This window comes from Pygoscelis adeliae, unplaced genomic scaffold, assembly GCF_000699105.1.
Source record: "Pygoscelis adeliae isolate BGI_AS28 unplaced genomic scaffold, ASM69910v1 Scaffold227, whole genome shotgun sequence".
NCBI lineage: Eukaryota > Metazoa > Chordata > Aves > Sphenisciformes > Spheniscidae > Pygoscelis > Pygoscelis adeliae.
Window position 1 is genome coordinate 2,067,589 of NW_008825100.1, and position 23,908 is coordinate 2,091,496.

General features: G+C 41.8%; 1 protein-coding gene across 1 annotated transcript in view; it reads right to left on the bottom strand.

The window, feature by feature from the left end:
* Positions 1-23,908, bottom strand: part of KALRN (kalirin, RhoGEF kinase) — a 368,140-nt gene that overhangs the window by 190,354 nt on the left and 153,878 nt on the right. Inside the window, exons 12-14 of the mRNA XM_009327171.1 lie at positions 20,568-20,737; positions 14,372-14,546; positions 1,393-1,588 (exon numbers count right to left, since the gene is read on the bottom strand). Of these exons, the coding sequence (XP_009325446.1) occupies positions 1,393-1,588; positions 14,372-14,546; positions 20,568-20,737 (541 nt within the window). The remainder of the gene's footprint in view (positions 1-1,392; positions 1,589-14,371; positions 14,547-20,567; positions 20,738-23,908) is intronic.

Consider the following 23,908-nt stretch of genomic DNA (forward strand, 5'->3'; position numbering starts at 1 on the left):
GGGGCATTTTAACTGATGTATTAGGACAAGTTTTCTATCCCAGAAAGCAAGTGAGCTGAAGCACAGGACCAGGCGTAGTGTGGGCAGATCTCACACACATGGTTCACACAATGCACCGGATTTGTCTAGTTCACAACATACTCTTGTAGCAGTCCTTAAGCCTCTGCTGAGTGAAGCTTGCCAAATCAGGCTGAATACTGCCAGATTTTTTTAAAGGTGGGTGTCTAGAGGTAAAATGTTTGCCAAAGAATAAAACCATAAAATCCTTTTTGTTTTGAAAGTGCAAATTGGGAGGGAAAGAACAGGAATTGCTCTTGCTTTGCACTCTTTAAAAAAAAAGGTTAAAACATTTCAGAAGCAGCATTCACTTCTGGACTTCACACAGTGATTAATCTGAATTATGATATTTCTTTTCCAAATGCAAAATGCAAGGATACAAAAATCCTGATTCATAGAATGTCTTAGAAATAGGATCCTACTGCTGAGAAGCAGAGTAAAAGTATCAGACAGACTCCCTATCAACATGAATCAAGTCTGTCATTTAAGAGCACATGCCAAAGGGGTTTTTTTACATCCAAGTTGCTACCTTTAATTTTCAAGTGCACGCTGAAAAGGAAAATTCCAGTATGGTTTATCATATTCCCTTTTTATACAAAATAGTTCCAATTAGAGCTGGCTGGAAACAACAGTTCCATTTCATGACTGGTTTCAAGGCTCTCATATTTGATTCTTTCCCAGAGGGCTCTTGGATAACTAGCTTATTTCTCCCCTCACTCCTCCCTTGGGCATGTCTGCACCCTGAAACGAGCACAGGGAAAAGGTACTCAAGTCTGCAGAGAAAGAAGCCAGCACATCTGGTCAGTTTGCCTCTCAATAAAGTGTAGTTGCAGAAAGGTTAACAAGCTTAGGAGTCTAGAACGACTAGACTTCATCCAGACCTGAGGTCTGACCGGCCAGCTAAAGCATCTGTAAGTCATGATTCCCTGCAGTGCTAGTTTGTGAGCTGGTGCAAGGACAAGGACCTACCAGTGTAACTTGTTTTGCCCTCCCCTCTCCATCCACTTTGGAACTGATCACAAACTCCATCCTGCAGTTGTGAAACTTTCTGAATGAAACTTGAAAGTCAGCTTTATTTCCTCAATGAGTTTCAGTCTCAAAGACACAGCAATTTTTGACACATAATCCTGAACCAAAGAATTCCCAAAACTTGTGGAACACTTCTGGGAGTGGAGAGACAGGTATTGCCCATACTTACTTATGTTAAAAGCTGATGTATTTGGTATGTATTGGGGTATTGTTGCTTGATATGCATTTTTGGGGGGTTGGGGTTTTCTTGGTTTTGGGGGTTTTTTTTCTTCTCATGTAAAATAGAGATCAAATTGTTCTGCTCACCTGAAGCCTGGACCTCCATGATGTATTGGTGTAAATCTTGCCCTTGCTGGATGACTTCAAAGGTCATGTTGTTCATGGCCAACTTCCGCTCAGTGTGACGCTGCAAACGTTGCTCAGCCAGAGTGAGGTCTTCGGTATTGAAATCATTCATTTGTCTCAGCAGATCTTCATTCCAGGCATCTAACTCTGCTGTAACCTTCACGGGCAGAAAACAGACACTGTATTCACTCAAGACCAACGAAAAATCTTCCTCTCAAACTGTGTTTGGATCACAAAAGTACTTCACATTTTGACTCTGAACCAGAACCCCCCAAATCACAGCCTCGGTACACTCTGGATCCTGCCCACTTAATGGTCACGCTTGACATTTTGCTTAGGTAAGGATCCATGAAAAGGTTATTGGTCCAACAAGAAGTCTGACACCTTCTTTTTCCGTTACACATTCCAAAGGGCACTGTAAGAGAAGACCCGCTATATTCACATGGATGGTAGAGGTAAAGTTTCTGAAAAATTTCAAATTTAAATGAAGAAGTAATGCTTACAGAATTGCAAAATAATTTGTAACACCTATGACCACGTAATCCCAAAACAGCCTGAATATTTCTAAAAACATTTTGCAATACACTGTATGTTACATATTACAGATGGAAGTATTATTTATTCTCTCTTCATAGAATTGAAATTATAAGCTGCTTCCATTAAACCCTAAAACAGGGATAACTAATACATTTTCAGAATTATTATTATTGATATAATGTATTGTGAACAGTATCTACCCATTGTTCACAGAAAATGCATCAGGAGACTAAATATTTTATTACTAATTTGTGAGTTAACCCCCACAGCACTGACTGCAGTTGTACAATGAGTCCTATGCTGTACTTTCAGGGACCTACAGTCTTTTATAAGGGTCTTTCTGTTGTCTTTGGTGTCTTCGGTGGACTTGGGAAAAGGCCCTGTACAACTTTTTTTTCCTGTGGATCTGAAAGCTTTTACACTGGGGAATGAATATAAATAATTCACTTTCACAGATGGGAAAGCACAGCACAGAAACATCATACTCAAGGGCTAGGTGAATCATCAGTAGAATCACGAATGGTACCTGGCTCTAACCAAAGACCTATATAACCTGCCAATAACTCATAGGAACATGCAAAATCTTCTGTTGCTTTCTTTGCTTCCTGATTATAACACACAGTCTGATGATTTTAGCCGTCCATTTACTGTATCTTCTGTATTTTACATTTTAGCCCACAAGTAGCCAACCGGTATCAAAGTCCTTCTCTGGTTTTGCCTTTTCAATTAAAGCAAGATCTAGCCTCCACCCAAACATCTCACCTCAACCTAGATTCTGCTACTACAGACAAGAAAGAAGGAACATGCTAGTGACAATGAATGAGGGAGGGGGGACAAGGGGAATGGGAATCAAATCATGCATATAGGCTAGTACTCTGCAGAATACAAATTTTCAAAGTATTTAAAAAAACATTAAAATAAATTATTATTTAAATTATTAAATAAATGCCTTCATTCTGATTCCTCACAGCTAGATTCAGGAGAGCTAAAACTAGGTATCTAAATTCCCACTTGTGCATGTTATGATGTAGTGGAAAGCTCTCTGTTTCTCATTAAAGGTGTTCTTCAGTGCCGGATTGCAGTGAGATGCTTAACTTCCTAAGTAGCCAACATTTAAAATTTTCTATTCAGTTTTTCTTTCCAGAAAGCATACATTATATCCAACGCAGGCACAGGAAGGCAACCCAAACAGACCGTCTCTCAGTCCTTCTCACATTAGCACGGATGGGAGTACACAGTTTTGCATTAGAAGGGAAAATGTAAGCAGTTTTTAGGCTCTTTCTTGAGAGAAGTAGAAAAGCAGATTTACTGCACCAAGAACCTGGGACCTCAGCTGCAGGGTGAAAGGCAGAGTGTGGACATCCTGAGGGGCTTCTATTTTTCTTCAGCTTGTTCCATTGCCCATTCCACCCAATTACCTTTAAATAATAGCTATCTCTACAGTCTCTTTGGCCCCATTCCTGATTCCAGCAGCCTCTGATTCATTCACATGTCATAGCTAGAATTCCTGGACTGTGGAGGCTTATTGGCAGATTTAACAGTTACGGAGAAATAGTCAAAGTAGATGCTGGAGAAGGGTTTTACTAGATACATTTACATTTAGAGACAGATCCTCAGCTAACAGTAATCAGAACTGAGGTGGTCTTGACCTTGTTTCAAACTACAAACAATGGAATGAATTTAGAGTAAGTGCAGGTTCCTACAGTCATGACAATAACATTTAAAGTTCAATGCAAAGCCCTTTCCGCTCTTTCTAATGGAAAGGCATGTGATATAAGTGAATCAGAAGAATTTTATTTTTTATGAGCTATTAAAAATATTGTCTGTTTGAATTTATTGCATTGATTGTCAGGCTGCAAAAACATAATTATTTGAAATTTTGCAAGGATTCACAAAGTACTTCCCAATTTCCTGTGAACATTCCCATGCGTGTGTGCTCAGGAAGATGTCTAACAGCATTTGTAAGTGACAGTAATAGAAAAGATTAAAACAATCAAAGAATACGTTACATTAGTTTGCTCTGACAGCCATGATGCTACATTTGGGGGATTCTGATCAAAACAAAATCCCTCCATCCCATTTACGTCTATGGACATCATCCCCAGGACAGGAAAATGCAAATCTTTCAGAGGGTTGAACTGTCAGGGGAGTCGACAATGGACATATGAAGGAAACAACAAATGTTTCCACAAGTACACTGAGATCCAGCACTTCTACAAAACTGCCTGGGTAAACCTCTGTGCTGTGGTGCTGTTTCTCTTAGTAGGTTTTCCACTTGGCTGTGGGAGGGACGCTGAGAAGCATTGCTTTTATCATTAAATCTACAATAATTTCCACTCGAGCACAGGGAAATGGCTGTTCCCGACTGTACTCCTTTTTGCCCCTTAGGCATGAGTGTCCAAGACAGGTCTCTAGCAGAGAGTCATCATCATTCAAGAGAGGGATTGCCTCCCAGGCAACCAGTGCTCCTCGTACTCTTGTCGGCAGCCAGCTTTCACCAGGCTCCCCACACAGGAGCAGCTGCAGCTAAATATTTACCTGTCCTGTTAGCCATTGGAAGGCACTGAAGGGTTTATGCTCCGTTATTGATGCTCCCCAGTTCAAATCAGTGGTTCCAATTAAAGAGGAAAGGACAGTACAGGCAGTCAGGACATGAGCTGATAAACTCCTTGGGATGCAAGTTCAGTCCACGGGGCTCCATCTCACATTGCCAGGACCGGGAACAGGGGCTAAGACTGCACCTGAGTGGCTCTGGACAGTTGGACAGGTCTAGCAGGGCTTGTTAGCCCAGGACCAGTTCTGCCAGGGCGAGGAGCACAGCCACCAACGGAGGGGAGAAGGAAGAAAGGAGTGAAGTTGCCTCCAAGTGTGGGCTGATGAAGGAGTGACAATTATCCCATGTGCTGGGTTAGGGGAAGAGAGGAAGGAGTCAGGCACAGCGAGAGGTGGAACATCACCAAATTTCTCAGGCAAAGTGTGTACAGGAAGGTTGGGTACATTGCTCTTCTAAGTGAGACAAACAGATGGCTAGAATGGAATCTAAAGCACATGAAGGCAAAGAAGCAATAGCAGAGCTGTGATAACAACCCAGGTTTCCTGAATCCCAATCTGGTGCCCTATCCCAGAGACCATGCTGCTTTGCATATCTCATTAAGACATTTCCTTTTCTGTCTGTACAGCCAATGCCTCAAAATCCCAGCATTTTCTGTACTTCAAACTGGACCATTTGGAAATGGTCCCAGAGTCTGAATTTGAGTCCCTAACTGTTTTGACTTGGGTATACGGAAAATGATTTATTTTTCTTCAGGAAGAGCTGTAATTAGGCAGCTCTGTTAACTACAGATGTATATTTTTCAAGTCTATAAAAGGACTTTGGATGCTTTCACAGACTGGTCAGGCATTGACATCTACGGTGAAACTTGTACTGCATCAGACAAAAGTGTCCTATCTCCTAAGCTGTGGTAAGAGCCAATTGCACTGGGCCTTTGTCAGGAATTGTCTCATAAATGAGGCTCACTTGGCCATGAACTTGTTTAATTCCCTTTTGACCCAGAAGAATGGCTGATTAGAGCTTACTCTGTTCATCTGCTAGATTTTTGGTGGGAAGAACCGACAGCACTTCTTATGTTTATTCACTGTACTTCCCAGTGTTTGTGATTCTAAACAGACCTTAGCATCCCTCACGTGCCCTGAGAGAAGAGAAGCCCTGCTGCAAGAGAAGCCCTGAGCTCTGCTCTGTTCTGCTGTGGCATGAGAGAGAAGTTGTACCAAAGCAAAAGGGTCATGAGAGCAGCAACAGTGGCAGTGCACAGGTCTGCATTAGCAAAAGCAGCAGACTTCTCAGGTGCCCACACTGTTCCAAGGAAAGCTGCACACATGCCTCATTGTCAGCCACACTCTGGCTGACTCCCTGGAAGGAGCCATGCTCCTTCCTTGCAGGTCATACAAGGTTGGTGGCCAAGAAACAGCTCCCTATTACTAAAGGAAGGTCAACTGATCCCAGAGTACTAATGAGAGAGAAAGACACAACAAAGCTATTGATTGACAATGAGCCTAGAAAGCACATTTCTTCATTCTTCACCTGAAATAGATGCTCCTGCTGCCGTGAGAATGGGAGGGGAAATAATGCTGGTAGTGAACCCAATCTAGTATTAAATGAGATACCTGAGATATCCTTATCAGAGCAGTGGAGGCAGCGCAAGAGTTAACTTCAGCACGTGAGCAAATACTGGGTTTGTGCTGAGCTCCATGCTACTATCACAAGGCTATAATAGATATACAGACTATGTCATCCAGGTCTGTTTTTCATGCAGACACAGCGACCACAGTCTAGACCACATACTCCTTAGGCAAGGATCCTCCTAAAGTAGCAACTTAATATACCCAAATTCCCACTGCTGCAATACTGCTGCATTTGCTGCTTCCTGGATTTATCATGTTGCAACACCAGCAGATAACACGACCGAAGAGAGAGAGACATTTTCATCTTCAATCCTGGAGAAAGAGAAGAGGTGTAGAGAAGAGGTACGCAGATGAAAAGTAATAGCAGCAGTAATAACAACAGTAGCAGTCCAGCCATCTCATGCCTACATTGCAGCCTGCTTGTGAATTAGGCCAAAGAGCCTACCCAAGCTGCAGCAGCTGCTGTGCAGGCAATTGTACATCTACAATAATTTCATATCTAGATCCTAAGTATCTTTTTTTTGCTGCTGCTGCTGAGATTTTCTACAAAATGGTGCTGCTGAGCCTTGAATGCTGCTTTCTTGGCCTTAATTCAGTGTTTGACACCTAAAGTCATCCTGTTTAATGCCAACCAGAAAATTTTGTTTGCCAGTTGAAGGAGGTGGAGAGGGGAAATGAGGAATCAAGCAAAAGAAAATAAATGTTATATGGCAAATGAATCACGTAGGAGCTGATATTTTGAAGTATGGGCTGAGGAAGGGCATATGAGGAGGAGGGAAAGAAAGTTCTATCCTGGGAGCAGAAGCTATCAACACAAAGAGAGTGGGCTGGTAAGAGGGATCTGAACAAGAGTAAAGATGCTTGGGAAGAACAAGCAAATGTAGGAGGCAGGCTGCAAGAGAAACGATGGTGCAAGTAGGAGGAGGAGCAAAGGCGAGAAGAGTGGGTAGAGGGATGAGGTAGGATGGGAAGAACAGTCACACGGGCACAGGGCAGATCTGTACAGAGCTCAAAATCAAGAAAAAGGAATATCTACCTCATTTCATGAGGAAAAAAGGTGGCAGCCATACAACTGGGATGAACAGAGAGTGAGGATGGATGAGATGAGAGGTCAGATATGATCTAGAAAGGCATCAAAAAAAGGTAATTCTGACTCCTGGATGCTGAGGGAGTGTCTGAGAGTGCAGAAAGAAAGCGGTTATAATGGAGTAGGGGAGACCAGATCTTTAAGGCACGTACTAGAGATTGGGCACCAGGGATACCAGGTGCAACAGGACTTGGCTCTGCTTCAGCGTTCAGAGCAGGCTGGAAGAGCAGAGAACTGGATATGACAGTGTAAGTGGATCTACGAGCAGACTAATACTGAAGGTATATGGTAGAGGAGATGTAGGTAGGAAAAGGCAAATGAAACTGTCACTTCTACAGATCATGTAAGCAGAAAGTTTGCTGTTCCTCCTTCTCAGGCCTCGGTTTGGACTGACACTGTGCAGTATGACAATACTGTCAGCCATTTTTTTGACAAGAGACAGAGATACCACAGTGGCTTAGTGCGGACCTGGGCCACTGAAGTGTGAAAAGGCTGTCAACAGTGATGATTCTGCTCCGGTGGTTTTGGCTCCTGAATCCCAAAAATATCAAGAGAAACAATGGAATTCAGCTCCAAAAGGCAGGGTGCGCAGGACAGCTTAGTGCTTGCCTTTCCTTAAAATGAAGTGATGTGCAGTTTGAAAGCTAGGTATATATGGAAAAGAAAAACAAAAGCTCACTAAGCATGAGACATTATAGGATTCCAGCTTATGAACAGAAGCGGCTGAAATTTTTCTTACTGTTCCCTTTCTTTCAAATGTACCTCAAGATCTCTGTAACTCTTATTTCTAATAAAGAAGCTCACATCTGAGTGTCAGCTGTAAGTCAGTGAGGGGCTATAAAACATCTTGTACCTTCACGCAGGCAGCTAATTCACTTGAAAGATTCTGTTAATGTTATGAACCTGGAATGGGAAACTCAAGTGAGTTGTAAATAACAGTGAAGTAAACTACTGTGAAAGCTGGCTCCTGTTCCCTTCTGAACTTATGCTCAGGGATGGATGTGAACAGCCAGAAGAGCCAGCAAGTGAAATCAAGACTGAAAAATTTTATTAGCAGGTGAAATGGAGCCAAAGAAATTGAATGCTGGAAAATTAGATATCCAGCAGGTGAAGACTTTAGTGATCATGGGGCTTTTTGAAAGATAACAAACAGCATACAAGATCAAATTTATATCGTACAGTGGGAACCCCCATAATCCCTTCCAGGACTATGTCTTGGCCTAGGATCCACGTTGCTCTAAGACTACAGTGCATAGGCTCTGTCTAGCATTGCACAGATCCATATGCATTGCAGGAAACAAAACAACACACACAAGGGAAGGAGCTGGGCAGCTCTGGGAAAGGGAGAGGGAAGTTTCTTTGGAGGTAACCAGCTGTTGCCAGACAGGTATTGGCTGAGATCATTCCTGTTCTCGGTCACAGAGTTTTATAGAGACCTACAGGTGAATTTGATCTTCTCTCTACAAAAGATATAAAGAAAAAATATGCAGAAAGACTCTGGATGGCAGTAATTTTGTTAGGGGTTGCAACTCAGTGCATTTTACCATTTGTTTCTTATGCATTTACTCAGCATTTTACTGTATATTAGCATTCATTCAAATAATGGTTAATAAGCCTTTAAATGACTATTTCTGAAGCAAGGGACAAAGTATACCTGACAGATTTTACTGAGGATATAACTCAACTAAGACTGTGCTTCACAGAATCATAGAATCATTAAGGTTGGAAGAGACCTCTAAGATCATCGAGTCCAACTGTCAACCCAACACCACCATGCCCACTAAACCATGTCCCTCAGCGCCTCATCTACACGTCTTTTAAATACTTCCAGGGATGGTGACTCCACCACTTCCCTGGGCAGCCTGTTCCAATGTTTAACCACTCTTTCAGTAAAGACATTTTTCCTCACATCCAATCTAAACCTCCCCTGGCGCAACTTGAGGACATTTCCTCTCGTCCTTTCGCCAGTTACTTGGGAGAAGAGACCAACACCCACCTCGCTACAGCCTCCTTTCAGGTAGTTGTAGAGAGCGATGAGGTCTCCCCTCAGCCTCCTTTTCTCAAGGCTAAACAACCCCAGCTCCCTCAGCCGCTCCTCATAAGACTTGTTCTCCAGACCCCTCACCAGCCTCGTTGCCCTTCTCTGGACACGCTCCAGCACCTCGATGTCCTTCTTGTAGTGAGGGGCCCAAAACTGAACACAGTATTCGAGGTGCGGCCTCACCAGTGCCGAGTACAGGGGCACGATCACTTCCCTATACGTATCACTTCCTTCATATGTATAATGTGCTCAGTGTGGTGCCAGCACTGACGCTAATGTCTGCCAGCTATCGTCCCTTGAGTCTTACACCCTACTTCCTCGTAGTGGATCAGCTACCACTTTCACATTGCATGAAATCTCCTGAGTTACTTGGTTGGCTGCACGAACTCAACTGAAGTCTGTATCATATAGAAAGACCAACCATATAATCCTAATGATCCCACCTTGTCTTGAAATGCACAATAACTTGGTAAAGGAATAAAACATATCAGGCATCAAAGTTAGACAAGTTTCCTAAGTAAAGAATGGGTTGTCATTTTATGGTTTTAAAACCTAAGGCAGAACAGCCTCCCATAGGGATAGCTATGCTCTCTCATGTTTCTGTTATGTCTGTTTCCAGGTGTTGTCACAGTTTGGATTTCATAATTTACCCCAAGAACCCCGAGTGTAAATATCAGTCAATATAATGAGATTAAGGCAAGAAAGAACAGGCAGCACATGCTATGTGCCTGTGGGTTTGTGTCCAAATTCATATCTGCCAAACCTGCCTTGACTCAAGTACAACACAAAAGCTGCCTGTGCAGCTTAGAAGTCCTAAATGAACGCAGCTGGTCTGCCCTGCCAAAGAAATAGGCAGGTGGCTTCTCTTTACGTAAAATACTTTTCCTGAAGACAAAATGCAACAGTAGTTGGCAGATTTCACTGAAGTACAAAAAAAGGTCCACAGATGCCTAAATAGATGGAAGTAAGCGTTGCTTGTGCAGTAATCATTAATTCTGAAGTTTGTCTGGACTCCAAACCTCTGTCAAGAAGAGAAGATTATAGAAAAGCTCAAAAACCAGGAGGGCTACAAAGCAGATGGGTACAGTGCAAGTTTAGGAAGGAGTGCCAAAAGAAAAGGTTATGTGACCTACGGTATGGATTTCAGTATCTGGGGAGAACAGTAAGAGCAGGAAAGTTTCCAAAGAACAAATGACAGACACCGTCTAAATAAAACTAAAGGCAAATCACTCAATTGCCATTTGTGAGTTAGAAAAATTCCTAATATTTTCAGTTTGCATTATTAGTTAGAAAGGGGAGAGAGAGGGGGTAGTAGGGAAAATTAACAAAATAAAAAATGTTTGGTACCAAAACTGGATGGAAAGAGACAACACGAGATGTAACTGTTCTCTGAGACTGAGCTCTAACATGCAGCACTCCCCAAAGCTGTTGGAAGCAGATGGGCTCCCACAGCTGCACCCCTCTGGCTTCCACTAGAGAGATGCAAGTTTTTCCTCTCACCAGAGTTCCCAGGGAAGGGTCCTCATCATAAGGGATTCCCTGGAGCACAAGAACCCAAGAACCAAGGGTGAGAACACGGACCTGAGAGGGAAAAAATGGGAAACCCAATACTTGACAAGACAGAAGCAGCAAAGAGGACAAAGGTGTTCAATTTTGGGAGGTGGAGGGCCCACTTTTTGCAGATGGTTTGTGCAAGTGCAGGGAGGAGAGAGATTAACATGGCTGCAGCAGGCAGAGGGGTTTCGTTAGGGATGTGTTCAATATGGCACTGCTCTTTGGACAGATGGAAGAGGGCTTATCTAGACTAGAAAAGTAGAAATTCATTTCACAATCATACTGGCACACATTATTTTGCTATTCTTAATCTATGCAGGATCTAGGTTATTATGGAAAATTAAAACCTAAATACATTTCCAGTCATAGCTCAAGGTACTTATCTTTAGTAGAAAAAATAAATTTCCTGTTTTAAATTTCATCACCTTTTTCCCTTAAAAGCTTGGAATAGTCAACCATCAGAAATACTACATGCTTTTTAATTATGGTGATGAAAAAAATCTTATCGCTTCTCAACAATGGCATGAGATAAATTTTGTTAATTTTGATAAGTTTCCTACTGACTTGGAATCTTTGTTATACGGCTGAGGCAACTGACTGCAATCTACATTCTAAGGATCATTATTGTGTCAATTTGAGCCAATTCAGCTGTTGTTTGAAATGCAGAGCATACATGTGCCATTTAATATTTTATTTCAAATTGCCTTTCTTTTTATTATCCATCAAAATGTTTTTTCTTGCTTAAGTACTAAATGTACTTAAAAAATTTAAGATACTGACCTGGATATATTTTTCATTCTGTGTTCAGTTATAAATGAAATGTCATAATTATTCTAAAATAAAAAAATATTTTTCAGAAAGAGGGAGCTTTCTAAATAAAATCATCTGCCCATAGACTCCCTATGAAACATGTTCTCAGATTTCCTTGTAATATTAATCTTGCAGAGGGAATTCAGATGTTCTTATGATAAAAAATAGCAAATCTACAGTGACAACTAAGTGGTGATTTTCTTTAAAATCCTTTCTAGCTAATCTGATTTTAGAAGACTCTGAAGCACATTTCCAATTTTAAATATCTTTAATGTATCACAGCCACTCCAAATGTGTCTGTGAACATGCAGAAGTAGGATTCATGCAGAAACAAAACAGAGGGATCCACACAGTCTTTCCATCTCTGGCACCACACATGGAGGGGACTAACGTAAGTCACATCATCTCCTGATGCCTTGGTGGCCCCATCAGTAAAGCAACCCATGGTGGTAATGGCCTTTGAGATCTTTGATTGAAAGACTATGTACAACAATGACTTTTTTTTTTTTCCAAGGTCTTTACTTAAATCAGCATAATTCTAGGTTCAGACATAGAATTTGCAGTGAAACAGGCTGAGATGTTAATGAATGACTCACATGGGTTCACCATATACTGCCTACAGACACATTTGGGTGTTCCAGAAGCACATACTGTTTTTCTTTTTTTTTCTTTTTCTTCATTTTTGAAAACACGGGTGCCATTTATAGTTATGTACAAGTATATGCATTCACACCTGTGCTGGTTTTGGCTGGGATAGAGTTAATTTTCTTCATGGAAGCTGGTATGAGGCTATATTTTGGATTTGTGCTGGGAGCGGTGTTGATAACACAGGGATGTTTTAGTTGCTGCTGGGCTGTGCTTGCACAGAGTCAAGGCCTTTTCTGCTTCTCACCCCACCCCACCAGCGAGTAGGCTGGGGGTGCACAAGCAGCTGGGAGGGGACACAGCCGGGACAGCTGACCCCAACTGACCAGAGGGATATTCCACACCATATGATGTCATGCTCAGCACATAAAGCTGGGGGAAGAAGAAGGAAGGGGGGACATTCGGAGTGATGGCGTTGGTCTTCCCAAGTAACCATTATACATGATGGAGCCCTGCGTTCCTGGAGATGGCTGAACACCTGCCTGCCGATGGGCAGGAGTGAATGGATTCCTTGTTTTGCTTTGCTTGCATGCGCAGCTTTTGCTTTACCTATTAAACCGTCTTTATCTCAACCCACGAGTTTTCTCACTTTTACCCTTCTGATTCTCTCCCCCATCCCACTGGCGGGGAGTGAGCGAGCGGTTGTGTGGCACTTAGCTGCCAGCTGGGGTTAAACCACGACAACACCCCATTTATATCTGTAGAGTAAAAGTCTCAGTTATTCAACATTTGCCACACCATTGTATCAAAATATCTTCTATTTAAATATAGGAGATACTACAGTTACTGCAGGCTCCTGAATTTTGAATGTAGCATTCTTAAGGCAAAGTACGTTATCTGACATGAAATACATACATTTATACACACATACTCACAAAGAATACTGTCTCTCGATATCAACGAGGCTGTATATAACTGGTAAGTAAAATGAAACTATTCTAATTTACATAAATAACAAGCACTGTAGAACAGACTTCAGTACAATACATAACTACGTAGTCACAACAGGAAAGCTCCGATACTCCTCACTGATTTCTATCTCTGGCATCCAATTATAGATCAAGACACCTAAAAACCTCTGTTTCCAGCCTTTTATTCCACTATAATTCATCATGTCATGTCTTAAAATAAACACTTACAAAGTATAACACAGCATTCTAAGGCTCCCATTGATTACCAGTACCCACCTTGAGATTACCTACAGATTTACAAACAATACCTTTGGGAATATATCATCATAAAACACTTAAAGGTGCTCCATGAACTGAACAAGCTCCAGTGGGATACAGCAGAAGGAACACACCCCAGAAGGGACATAAGCGCTGACACATGGCTTTCATGAATTTTGTGCACAAGTTAATTTACATGTTGTTCTTTTTGCATCATGTCCTATCAGAATTACAGCAAGTAATTAATGAGATTGTCTGAAGTCTCTTTAAAGTTTCTCTGTCCAAGAATACATCAATTATTAATGTTTTGATGAGTTTTCCATCCAGTGGAAATTTCAAAACAGAAGTACGAAACAGAACTGAAAGGCCTTTTTTGCACGAGGACATAAAAATAGACTTTAACTTCCCCTGCTTTTTTTTTTCTTTCCTTTTGAAATAAATCCACTGTGACGCTTAAAAAGCCCATCTTTTAAATATCCTTTCCTTTCATGCATAACGTTTTTTCACTTGGTGGTTTAAAGCCAAGCATGTATCTGTTTGTATGCATCTATGTTTGTATCTGAAGAGACAAACCTCACTAATAAGTGATACAGAACTTTCAAATCCCTGACTGACTAGTGTCAATAAAGAGTTATAACAGGGGCATCTGATAAAGCTTCTCTGCAAAGCAGGCAGATTCTCAGCACAGCCAGTTAAGCAGACACGAATCTATTTCAGTACATTCTAGCAGTGTATCCTAAAGCATATTTTTAGCTTCAACATGCCGAGTTTAAAACCTGGTTGTAACTCTCCCTCTTCCTCACTGGACAGCTGAGCACAATTCAAACAGCTCCAGGTATATACTAACAGAGTATGTTTACATATACCCCCTCTCCCACAGTTCTACCTTTCTCAGGTCATGCAGCCAGCTCTTACCTCAATGGTATACTGTTCAAAAATCCGGAGCTGAAGGAAAATGTCTAGCTTAATCTTCCTCTCATGGAAGAGCTCTTCCATCTGTACCTGGGCCTCGTCGAGCTGCTGAAGGACAGATTCAATGTGGCTGATGGAGCTATTGTGTGGAGTCTTATTGTTGGAAACAGCGGAGTCCCTGTAGCAAGGCAGAGAGCATGGTTAAAGCTGAGCTTTAAGGCAGGCAAAAGAGCAAGAACTACACATTTGTGATTCTGCGTGCTGCTGAGAAGCAAACCCAAGCACAAAGGGCTGAGGGAAGGTGTGTATGCAACACTCATCTCTTCTAGTCGCTGAAATCCTGCAGCCTCTGAGCTCGGCACAAAGTTTGAACAGGGGGATCATCCCTTCTTGTGTTGTGACACTGTGACCTTACACACTTGGGAGGTGGAGGGGAGGAGAATGACACATCAATCTCAATGGCTCTCTTGAGGAGACTGGCTGGCAATCGCCTTCAATCCTACAGAGTGACCTGCTCCAGCCTACACTCACACCAAGCTCAGAAATGCTATTTAGCCACCTGGACCTTTACAAGTTAATTTTGTACATTTGCTTTATTACTTACAGACTAATTGAATCAGAATTACCAGCATTTTAGACCAAGGGGTAGGGATGCCTTGATTTCCTCTGGATTATGTAGCACAGCAATAGATGCAAAATACAGTGCAAAAAATTCCACTGAAGGAAAACACCTTTCAAACACTGTAAGACAGTCTCTGACTTGTCTTTTCACTAGGGTAAGTGAAATGAGACATGCCTGTGACAGGTCAGATACTGCTCCATCTACACCTTCCATATACAGGCAGCAGAAGGGAGCTAGCCCTTTAACTGGTGGGCTAGGACCAAGGGGAAGTTTGCTGTACCTGAAAGAAGTCTTCGCATGGATACAGGACAGTCCTGACAGTTTCTTTTCTAATTGTGCTCTCACATATACTAATATGCTCAGCTACAGTCTGTTACGTCTTCAGTAAATTTTTTTCAGTGAGTGTTTTATGGATAAAGAGCCTTGCAGACATAAAGAGCTGACATTTATCCTCAAATGTGCCACAAAAGGTCCCCCAACTTTAACAAGAACCAGAAAGGAAACTCTGAAACCATAATATAATCTTGGCTTTGGTACTTCAGCTAAAATAAGATTTAGATGCCATGGTTTTCGCTGTTCATCCCGTTCAAAGGCATGTGATAGCAGCTGCATTATTTGGCATACTTAAACCAAGCCAACTGAAAGCCCTGTCAAATACACTGTTGGAAAGATCTGTGCACCGGCAGGATGACAGGATGAAGTGGGTAAGCCAGCAGGTCTTACCATCAGTATTTCCTATCAATCTCCAATTCTGCCTTTGAGAAGGTGGGAGGGACAATTTCAAATCCAACAGCACATACTGGACTATTGGTGCACCAACAAACTCCCATGTGTGCAGCAAACCGGCTGACAATATTGGAAGACAAGTGAAGTGTCAGGTAATGCTGCCAGGTCACCACATTGTCCCACAGGGACCAAATGCAGCTGGGAGCCATTCTTCTGGCCAGCTAACCTGGGCTGCTGAGTAAAGCGGCCTGCGGAGTCTCCCCACTGTGGAAGAGTGCAAGTGTGTTCCCAATTTTTAGGTTTTTATTTCCCTTTTCTGGGTTGAATTTTCCCTCCATAAACATCTAGCAAAGCATTTCTAGTTTTCTACAGAACTTCACTGAAACACTTGTGCTTTGCTCTTTGCAAATTATCATCACATAGGGTCAGATCAAAACAACGTACAGTCAACTTAAATGTTAATTGAACACTGTCCGTGAGCGTAATTGAGGAAAAAAAAAGTATAACCTTTTACAGATGCCTTAAATTGAAACTAGGCACTGACACAGAGTCATTTAGGTAAGTTTCAAACACACCTTTGAGGTTCTAAGGCAACAAAACACACGTTATTCTGTTTTCATTAGGTGTCTTGAAGGAACAGAACAAGCATTTGCCTGAACATCTGAAGCCTAAGAATAAAATAAAAAAATACAGAATACTATTAACTGCATAGTAGTTTGCTCTTTGGATGTGTTTCACCTCTTCTTCCTCAAATACTTTATGTTTGATACACTGAACTTCAGATGCTCCAGCATTATTCTGAAGCAAGTATTACCAACTTCCCTTGCTTATAAGGGAATATTACACCAATATTACTCTCTCCAGGTGATACGGTTTCTGCCCCACTCTGTCAGTCTTGTGTTTTCACCTTCTTGGTGACCGCAAGGTCTCTCTCTGCCTCCACATTAGAGCTGTACAGAGGAAGGATGAGTGAAGATAACAAGGTGAGATTTTGAAACTACAGCTTAATCTGAGGCCACATTCAATCAAGTTCTGTTTCCTTCAGTCAGCACCTGTCTTCTATAAAAGGACACGAAATATGTCTTCATTCAAATGCAGTATTATTACTATTCATATATTATCTAAATGACTCAATTAATTATTCAAGACTGGTGTTGAATAATCTCTCACGGGATCTAAAGACACACTTGGTTTTAGAAATTCTTTTTTATTAAACATTTCACTCTTCAAATCAAGCCACACTTGCATTTCAGTGGCTGATGCAATACAAAAATGTAAGTGTAATAATCTGGTATTTTTTCACAGTCTCCTCAGATAAGGCCTTGACAATCCCTATACAATCTGGTTTGAGAAAGATCTCATTCCAGAAGAAGAAATTTCTGAGATTGGACGCTTTCGCCACAAGATTTCTTGCTCTGTCTGGTGATGAGAAATTCTGGGAAAGATTTTAGAAAAGATCCTTACTAGTCTTTGAAAGATAAGAATTAGAGTTATAAAAAGCAGGGAAATTATTGGAAAAAAATACAAAATAAACTTTGGGGAACATAAAATTGGGCTTAGTGCATTGCTGTTGAGTTTGTTCAGAATGAACGCTGTTCTGAAACCACTTTCAGTGCTGTAACTGGGAGAAAGCTTAGTGAAACACACCCATTATCAAAAGCTCATATGCTGAACTACTGTAAAGAAGGGAAGATACATAACTCTTCACTGCCTTTTTTTGCCCCTAACATTCCTGTTCTTTCACATCTCACTGGAGCAAGTCATTGTTTTGCCTTTCACAGATGTGCAGAAATATTGCCCCCAGCAGCACTCCTAGAAATGCGGTTCAAAAGATTTGCTTTGTGTTGACCGCTGAGAACGATGATCACCTCGGTAAAACACTGATAAGGAAGAGTGAGAAAAGCGTTTCCAATGCTAACCATGACATGTACAGTGTTGCTAGCCAGGCCAGTTTTACTCCTGATAGGTATGGTCTCCTGATGCAGAGTCACTGAAGGCCCTGAAGACCACCTGTGAAGAGCAGTCCCAGGCATTGTATTTAACTAGTTCAGGCAGCTGAGCTTTTCCTAAGCTATCTGGAGGAGATACAGAGTGCTATTACACAAATGATCTTCTCTCAACCAGTATCTGTTCTCTCAGAGATGACAAGAAACGTAAAATTTTTCAAAGCTCCATTAATTTTATTGGTTTTAACCTGCGCTATGACACGCTTGATAAGAGCAGTGTATTTCATTCTTTTCATTGCTGTAGCGTTTGCAATCTTCAGCTATTCTTCATGGCAGGTACAAGGTGATCCATGCTGTGAAATGCAATGCTGTGTTAAGGAAAGATTGCAGCAATTCTAATTTTTCCTCCTTTCCTTTATCTGTGTGTTCTTTACTTTTGCCAGCAGCCATAAAAGCCGTTAGAGTGGGCACACACAGAGATGGTTTCATGTTCTTCTTACACGGCTCTGCTTCACTTTTTGAAAGAGTCCAGGATCGCGTTACGGGCTTTGCAGTTAGTCAGAGTGCTCAAAACCAACACTTGAATCAGAGATCGCCTTGTCAGTTCAGGTCCGCATATCTTTGCGTGCGTTCAGGGCTTCTGTCCTTCAGACAACTGTTCTCTCTGTGTTTGGTCTTAACTTTATCAGAAGCAGGGGATCACTTTGCACAAATATGTTCACCCTGTTCCACCTTGCTCACTGCCCAGAATACAAGCCAAACTCCAAAAACAACATTTCTTTGTTAAATACAGCTGCCACAAAACCTGTCTTGGCATTTCACAAGTGTTTAGGCATGACACCAATTCCAAAAAAAGCCTCAAACCTGAGGCCACCCTTACTTTTCAAAGACTGAAACTAAGAATTGACTAAGTTTACATTTAAAAAAAGCTGAAGTCCCACACACCATGTCCCAGTTCACCTCTTCCCCTGCATGACCCTGCATCCACTACACCAGCCTTTCTCCAATAACTGCTGTTCATACTGATGCTCCACTGACTTCTCAGCTGCAAATATTGCCCTGACCACTCTCCAACTCCACATGCCACTTTCCTACTAACATAGGTGCAGCTAAAAGCCTTTAGGTCAATCCCACAGCCAGCACCAGAAACTCCTTCAATACAGACACTTTCTGCAACCCCACAAACCACCCCACACTCCACCTGATGGCCTTATACAGGGTCCCTTTCAGGCTCTTCTCCATGGGTGTTCACGCTGAAGTGATGTTATGCCAATAGGTGGGATGAACAATAAAAAAATCTTTAGTCCAGAATTTCACTGCCATTTTTGTGATCTCTCAGAAATGCCCAAAACTTTGCAATAAGTTTCTTTGCATAAAAGGAAATTACCATGCAGACCTTTGACTGACCTGTTAGGGCTGGCCATACGTACATTCTTATCTAAAACCCCGTCCTTCTGGCAGCTCACTTACCAAACACAGCATGTTTCCTTCCTACTTATCTCATCAGCAGAGGTGAATGGATGGAGCCTAGCTCTGTCTACTCCTGATCCTTCCTTTCCAACTCTGATCTCGGCAAGCAATACCATGGCTCGGTCCCTTGCTCTCCCCCTGTGATGCAGGCAAGCCACATACAGCAAGACTAGGAATTTAACACAGGCTCTCCTGTGTGGCTGCCTAGGGCTGAATAACAACCAAAACCTAGAGAAGCCCTTTCAAATCTTTCTTTTTTTTTTTTTTTTTCTGACCCAGTGGAGAAGACTCTGCATCCAGGCTGATAGGAAAAAGTATAGAGGAAAGCTCAGCACGTGGCTGTAGTAGATGACTTAGGGACTCCAGGAGGGCTCTTAAGGGCAGAGCTCCACCAGGGCCCTTCATTATCTACTCTGCTCTAGAGCACTGTAGGCTTTTCCTATCACGGCTCATGGTTTTCTGCACTTCTCATGTGAGAACTGAAGGCATCAGATTAGGAAAGCTCAGGGTGAGGAGGATAACATAACTCTCTGGGACAGACTCTGGTGAAATGCATAAGACCTAGCAAATTTGCATATTATCTATGTATACAGAACGTACACACGATGTACATGTAGATAAGGGCAATCTGTAACAATACAAAGATCTAAAGAGTAAGTGATCTATTGGACTTGGTTTTGAGCTCAGTAACATCACTAAAAGGCAGGAAAACTCCAGTGCTATCAACAAAGTTAAAGCCACAGAAAACCACTGTAAATAAGAACAAATGAGAGAGATCTCACAACTACAAGTTTTGTGTAAGCTTACCCTGCAAACATTCGTTCTACTACACTTACAGACTGAGAAAGCAGAAAAAGCCCAACTTCTTGGAGCCAGTCTCTTCATGTATTTTAAATCAGGTAAAATGAGCTGTTTTAATTCACAATGCAAGTAGAACTGGCAGTATAAGACCCTCTTTGACAGTATGAATAAACCCGACATGGACAAAGATAAATAGAAGGGTGCTGCATGCAAAATGAAATAGTGAAGATTGTTAGACACGTGTATATTTTATTAAGAGGAATACATTTCTCCTACATCAGGACTAACCATATAAATCACGAGGCCTCAGCTCACAACCATTTAACAATCTTCTATAAATACCAACTAAAAATATTCACCTGAAACACATCTGTTTCAATCCACTTCACTGCACCTATAAATAATCTCTCTGCCAAACAGGAACCCATGCTGATCCACAGACTACTCTAATCCGTCCACACAAATCACTCCTCGCAATTTCAATAAAATACTCAAAGAATTTGAAGAATCATAAATAAGCAAAGAATTAATAAACTCTCCCAATTAATCCTAACTTACAGTTCCCTATTTTTGCACAACTAAACCACAGCATACATCAGATTTCTCAACACCTGTCCTCCAGGTGGATGCTTACCTGAGCTGTTGGATTAGATCTTCCCCTTCTTTAATAACATTGAGGGTAGCATCCAAGGTAGCTGTTTGTTGCTGCTGAAACTGCTTGATAAGCTCCTGAACTGCATCCACAGAGTCAGCACAGACATCCTCTAAGAGCTCCTTCTGCAGATCTTCCATCCATGTCCACAGCTGGGAAGGAGGGGAGGGAAATATAAATCAGAGAGGGATTGAGATTTAACCCTTTTGCTCTCTAATTCCAGATCAGTAAGCATTAACTAGGGCTGCATGTTTCACATGAAAACTGACCTAAAGTTTCTAAAAACAAAAAGATACATTGGTTATTGATTCTGGTTGACACAATTCCATTTTAAGCCACAAAGTAAAATAAATATAACATCAGATAATTTTTTCCAAAATTAATTTGCATTTCAGTATATGACAATAACTAATCGTATTATTCTGATTAACTCTTTACACAAGTAACAAATTACAATGCCCTACAGCTGTGATAACCTAACCCTTTCAGGAGCTCATTTCACATGCAGCTGAAGCCTGTTGCAGAACAGACCTAAAATCTGGTTGGTATGTATGATACTGGCTGAAGTCTAGCTGTGCCTGCTCAGCTATACCTTCCCAGGCAGAAGGTTTTGTGGAGGGTTTGGGGTTTTTTTTGGTTTTTTGTTGGGGTTTTGGGTTTGGTTTCTTTTTTTTTTTTTTGGGGGGGGGGGGGGGGGGGGGGCGGCCACCTCCTCAAAATGCACCTCAGACTCTGCTTTTTAACTTTGGGAAAATCCAAACATAGGAGACAGGAGACAGCAATATCACTAATCAACCCCATGCAGATCCATTAATTTTAAATAGTCTTGACTGCCAATTTCAAAACAACAACAACAACAACTCATTTGAGTAAGTGCTTAGATGAGAATTTCTAGCCAGCTGTTCATCAGAGATCTGGACAGTGGCAGGCAAACCCCAGCAGCCTCTCGTTGGCTGTAAAGGCTTACAGCGAACAGAGGTTTCCCCTTTAAGCTTGCTCTGAAAAGTGAGTGTAAAATTGCACTGAACTGGCACTCTGCCAGCAAATCCTAATGACTCCACCAGAGAGACTATTTTCTGTGCCATGCCTGCCCCATTAACCCACATTCTGCTGGTATATTCTGCAAGGTAGCAGAGAAGTACAGGAGTGGGAAACAACACGTCGCACCAGTGCCCTGGGAAATGTCAAAGGAGGCGGTGCTGGCAGCAGCGGGGTTGCACTTCTGCCTGCCATTCCAGGGAGCTGCAAAGCAGTCTGTCTCAAAGGGAGCTAAAGGTACACATGAAGCAGACGACAGACGTTGTGTGGGGGTGGCAAGAGAGCTGGTAAAAATGTTCCTGTTCAAAACAAGGCGCACTGGATCCCCATCCTACAGGATTTCTTCTGAGATTGTGAATTCTGCATGTCCACATAAAATGAGAGGAGGAGAGGGACGTCTTAAGTGCCAGCTGGCAAGGCTTCTCACAATTAGGGTCCAAACCTTTGGCCAGTCATCGAACGTTACACTATACGCACGCTACTGACTTCAAGGATATCACCCTGATCTAAACCAAAAGAATAAAAATCAGAACCTGTCTCAGTGCTGCTCATGATCTCAGAAAAGGGAGCACCGAGCTTGTCCCCACCTCTGCTACTGACTCCTTGCTTGACAGACTTACAAAAACAAGTTTTAAAACATATGCTTAATTTGAAGGCTTTTCAGTTAGATTTTCAGAGTCAGCTTTGAATATTTTGGGTAAACGCCCCTGTTTATTCATAAATAGCATAATCATAACAGCCTACCCTACTACTGGCCTAAAATGGAATGTCTTTGCTCAGGTTATTTACATATTTTCACATTCTCGGGAGAAAGGCATGATATAAAAAGGCAACTATTAATAAAAGAAACAAATATAATTAAGTAGTCAGGCTTGTGAAATAAATGAATGAATGAAAACATAAAGAACCAAATAGAGAGCTTTTTCATTTGTGGCCTCAGGTCCAGGTGCTGAACTTTGGGAAGCCACCATAAAGGAAAATGCATTAATGCCTTTATATACAAATTACATTCACAATCTTCCTGGTTTTGATCTGATCTCTGCACCCACTCAAACACTAGGGACAGCTGGACTATAACAGGCGAGGACCAGGTTGTTCGGGAACATTACTTTCTCTGCTTACCAGATCTTCAAGTAATAAAGCACTGTGTAAATATAGAAGATAAAAATGGCCATGCATATAAATCATCCTCCTGTTTCAAATTGTGAAAGCCAGCAGTTTTTTAACTTCTTGCTGTTCTTCGTGCTGTTCTTCGTCTGCTCTGGTGAGACCCCACCTGGAGTACTGCATCCAGCTCCGGAGCCCTCAGCATAAGAAAGACATGGACCTGTTGGAGCAGGTCCAGAGGAGGGCCACGAAAATGATGAGGGGGATGGAACACCTCTCCTATGAAGAAAGGCTGAGAGAGTTGGGGTTGTTCAGCCTGGGGAAGAGAAGGCTTCGGGGAGACCTTCTTGCAGCCTGTCAGTACTTCAAGGGGGCTTCTAAAAAAGATGGCAGCAAGCTTTTTAGCAGGGCCTGTTGTGACAGGACAAGGGGGAATGGCTTTAAACTAAAGGGGGGTAGATTTAAACTAGATATAAGGAAGAAATTTTTTACGCTGACTGTGGTGAAACACTGGCCCCGGTCGTCCAGAGAGGTGGTGGATGCCCCATCCCTGGAAACATTCAAGGTCAGGTTGGACGGGGCTCTGAGCAACCTGATCTAGTTGAAGATGTCCCTGCCCACGGCAGGGGGGTTGGACTAGATGACCTTTAAAGGTCCCTTCCAACCCAAACTATTTGATTCTATGATTCTATGATATTTCATTTTTCCACTTAAGATAACAAAAAAAGCTCAGGGAATTTCCTTTACAAAAATGAAAGTGAAATCGAGAACTTGCTTGTCAGGAATCTGCTGTTTTCTTGAAATTACCATGTTAGAAAGGGCAGAGGAGAAAGTTTCTGATCCCCCACTGCAACTTCAGAGGAAAACCCTGTTTTCAAAAGTGTCTCCAGAGCCCAACTTTCAGCAGCAGCCAAAAGGATTTGGACATTTAAGATCCTAAGTCACTTTTTGAGTATGCTTCTAAATCAAAGCAGTTTTGAAATACTTAAACGTAAACTGTACTGTACTCACCTGGAACTGAAACACTTATTAATTTCAGAGAGCATTCAAATATATTAACTCATATTAGCTTCAGATGTTTCCATTAATGACCTCTGATTGTAAGGATTTGCATAATAAAATCTATCAGAATGTAGGTCATCCTTGACTCAGAGGCCTTTAATCCTTTAGACTGCACC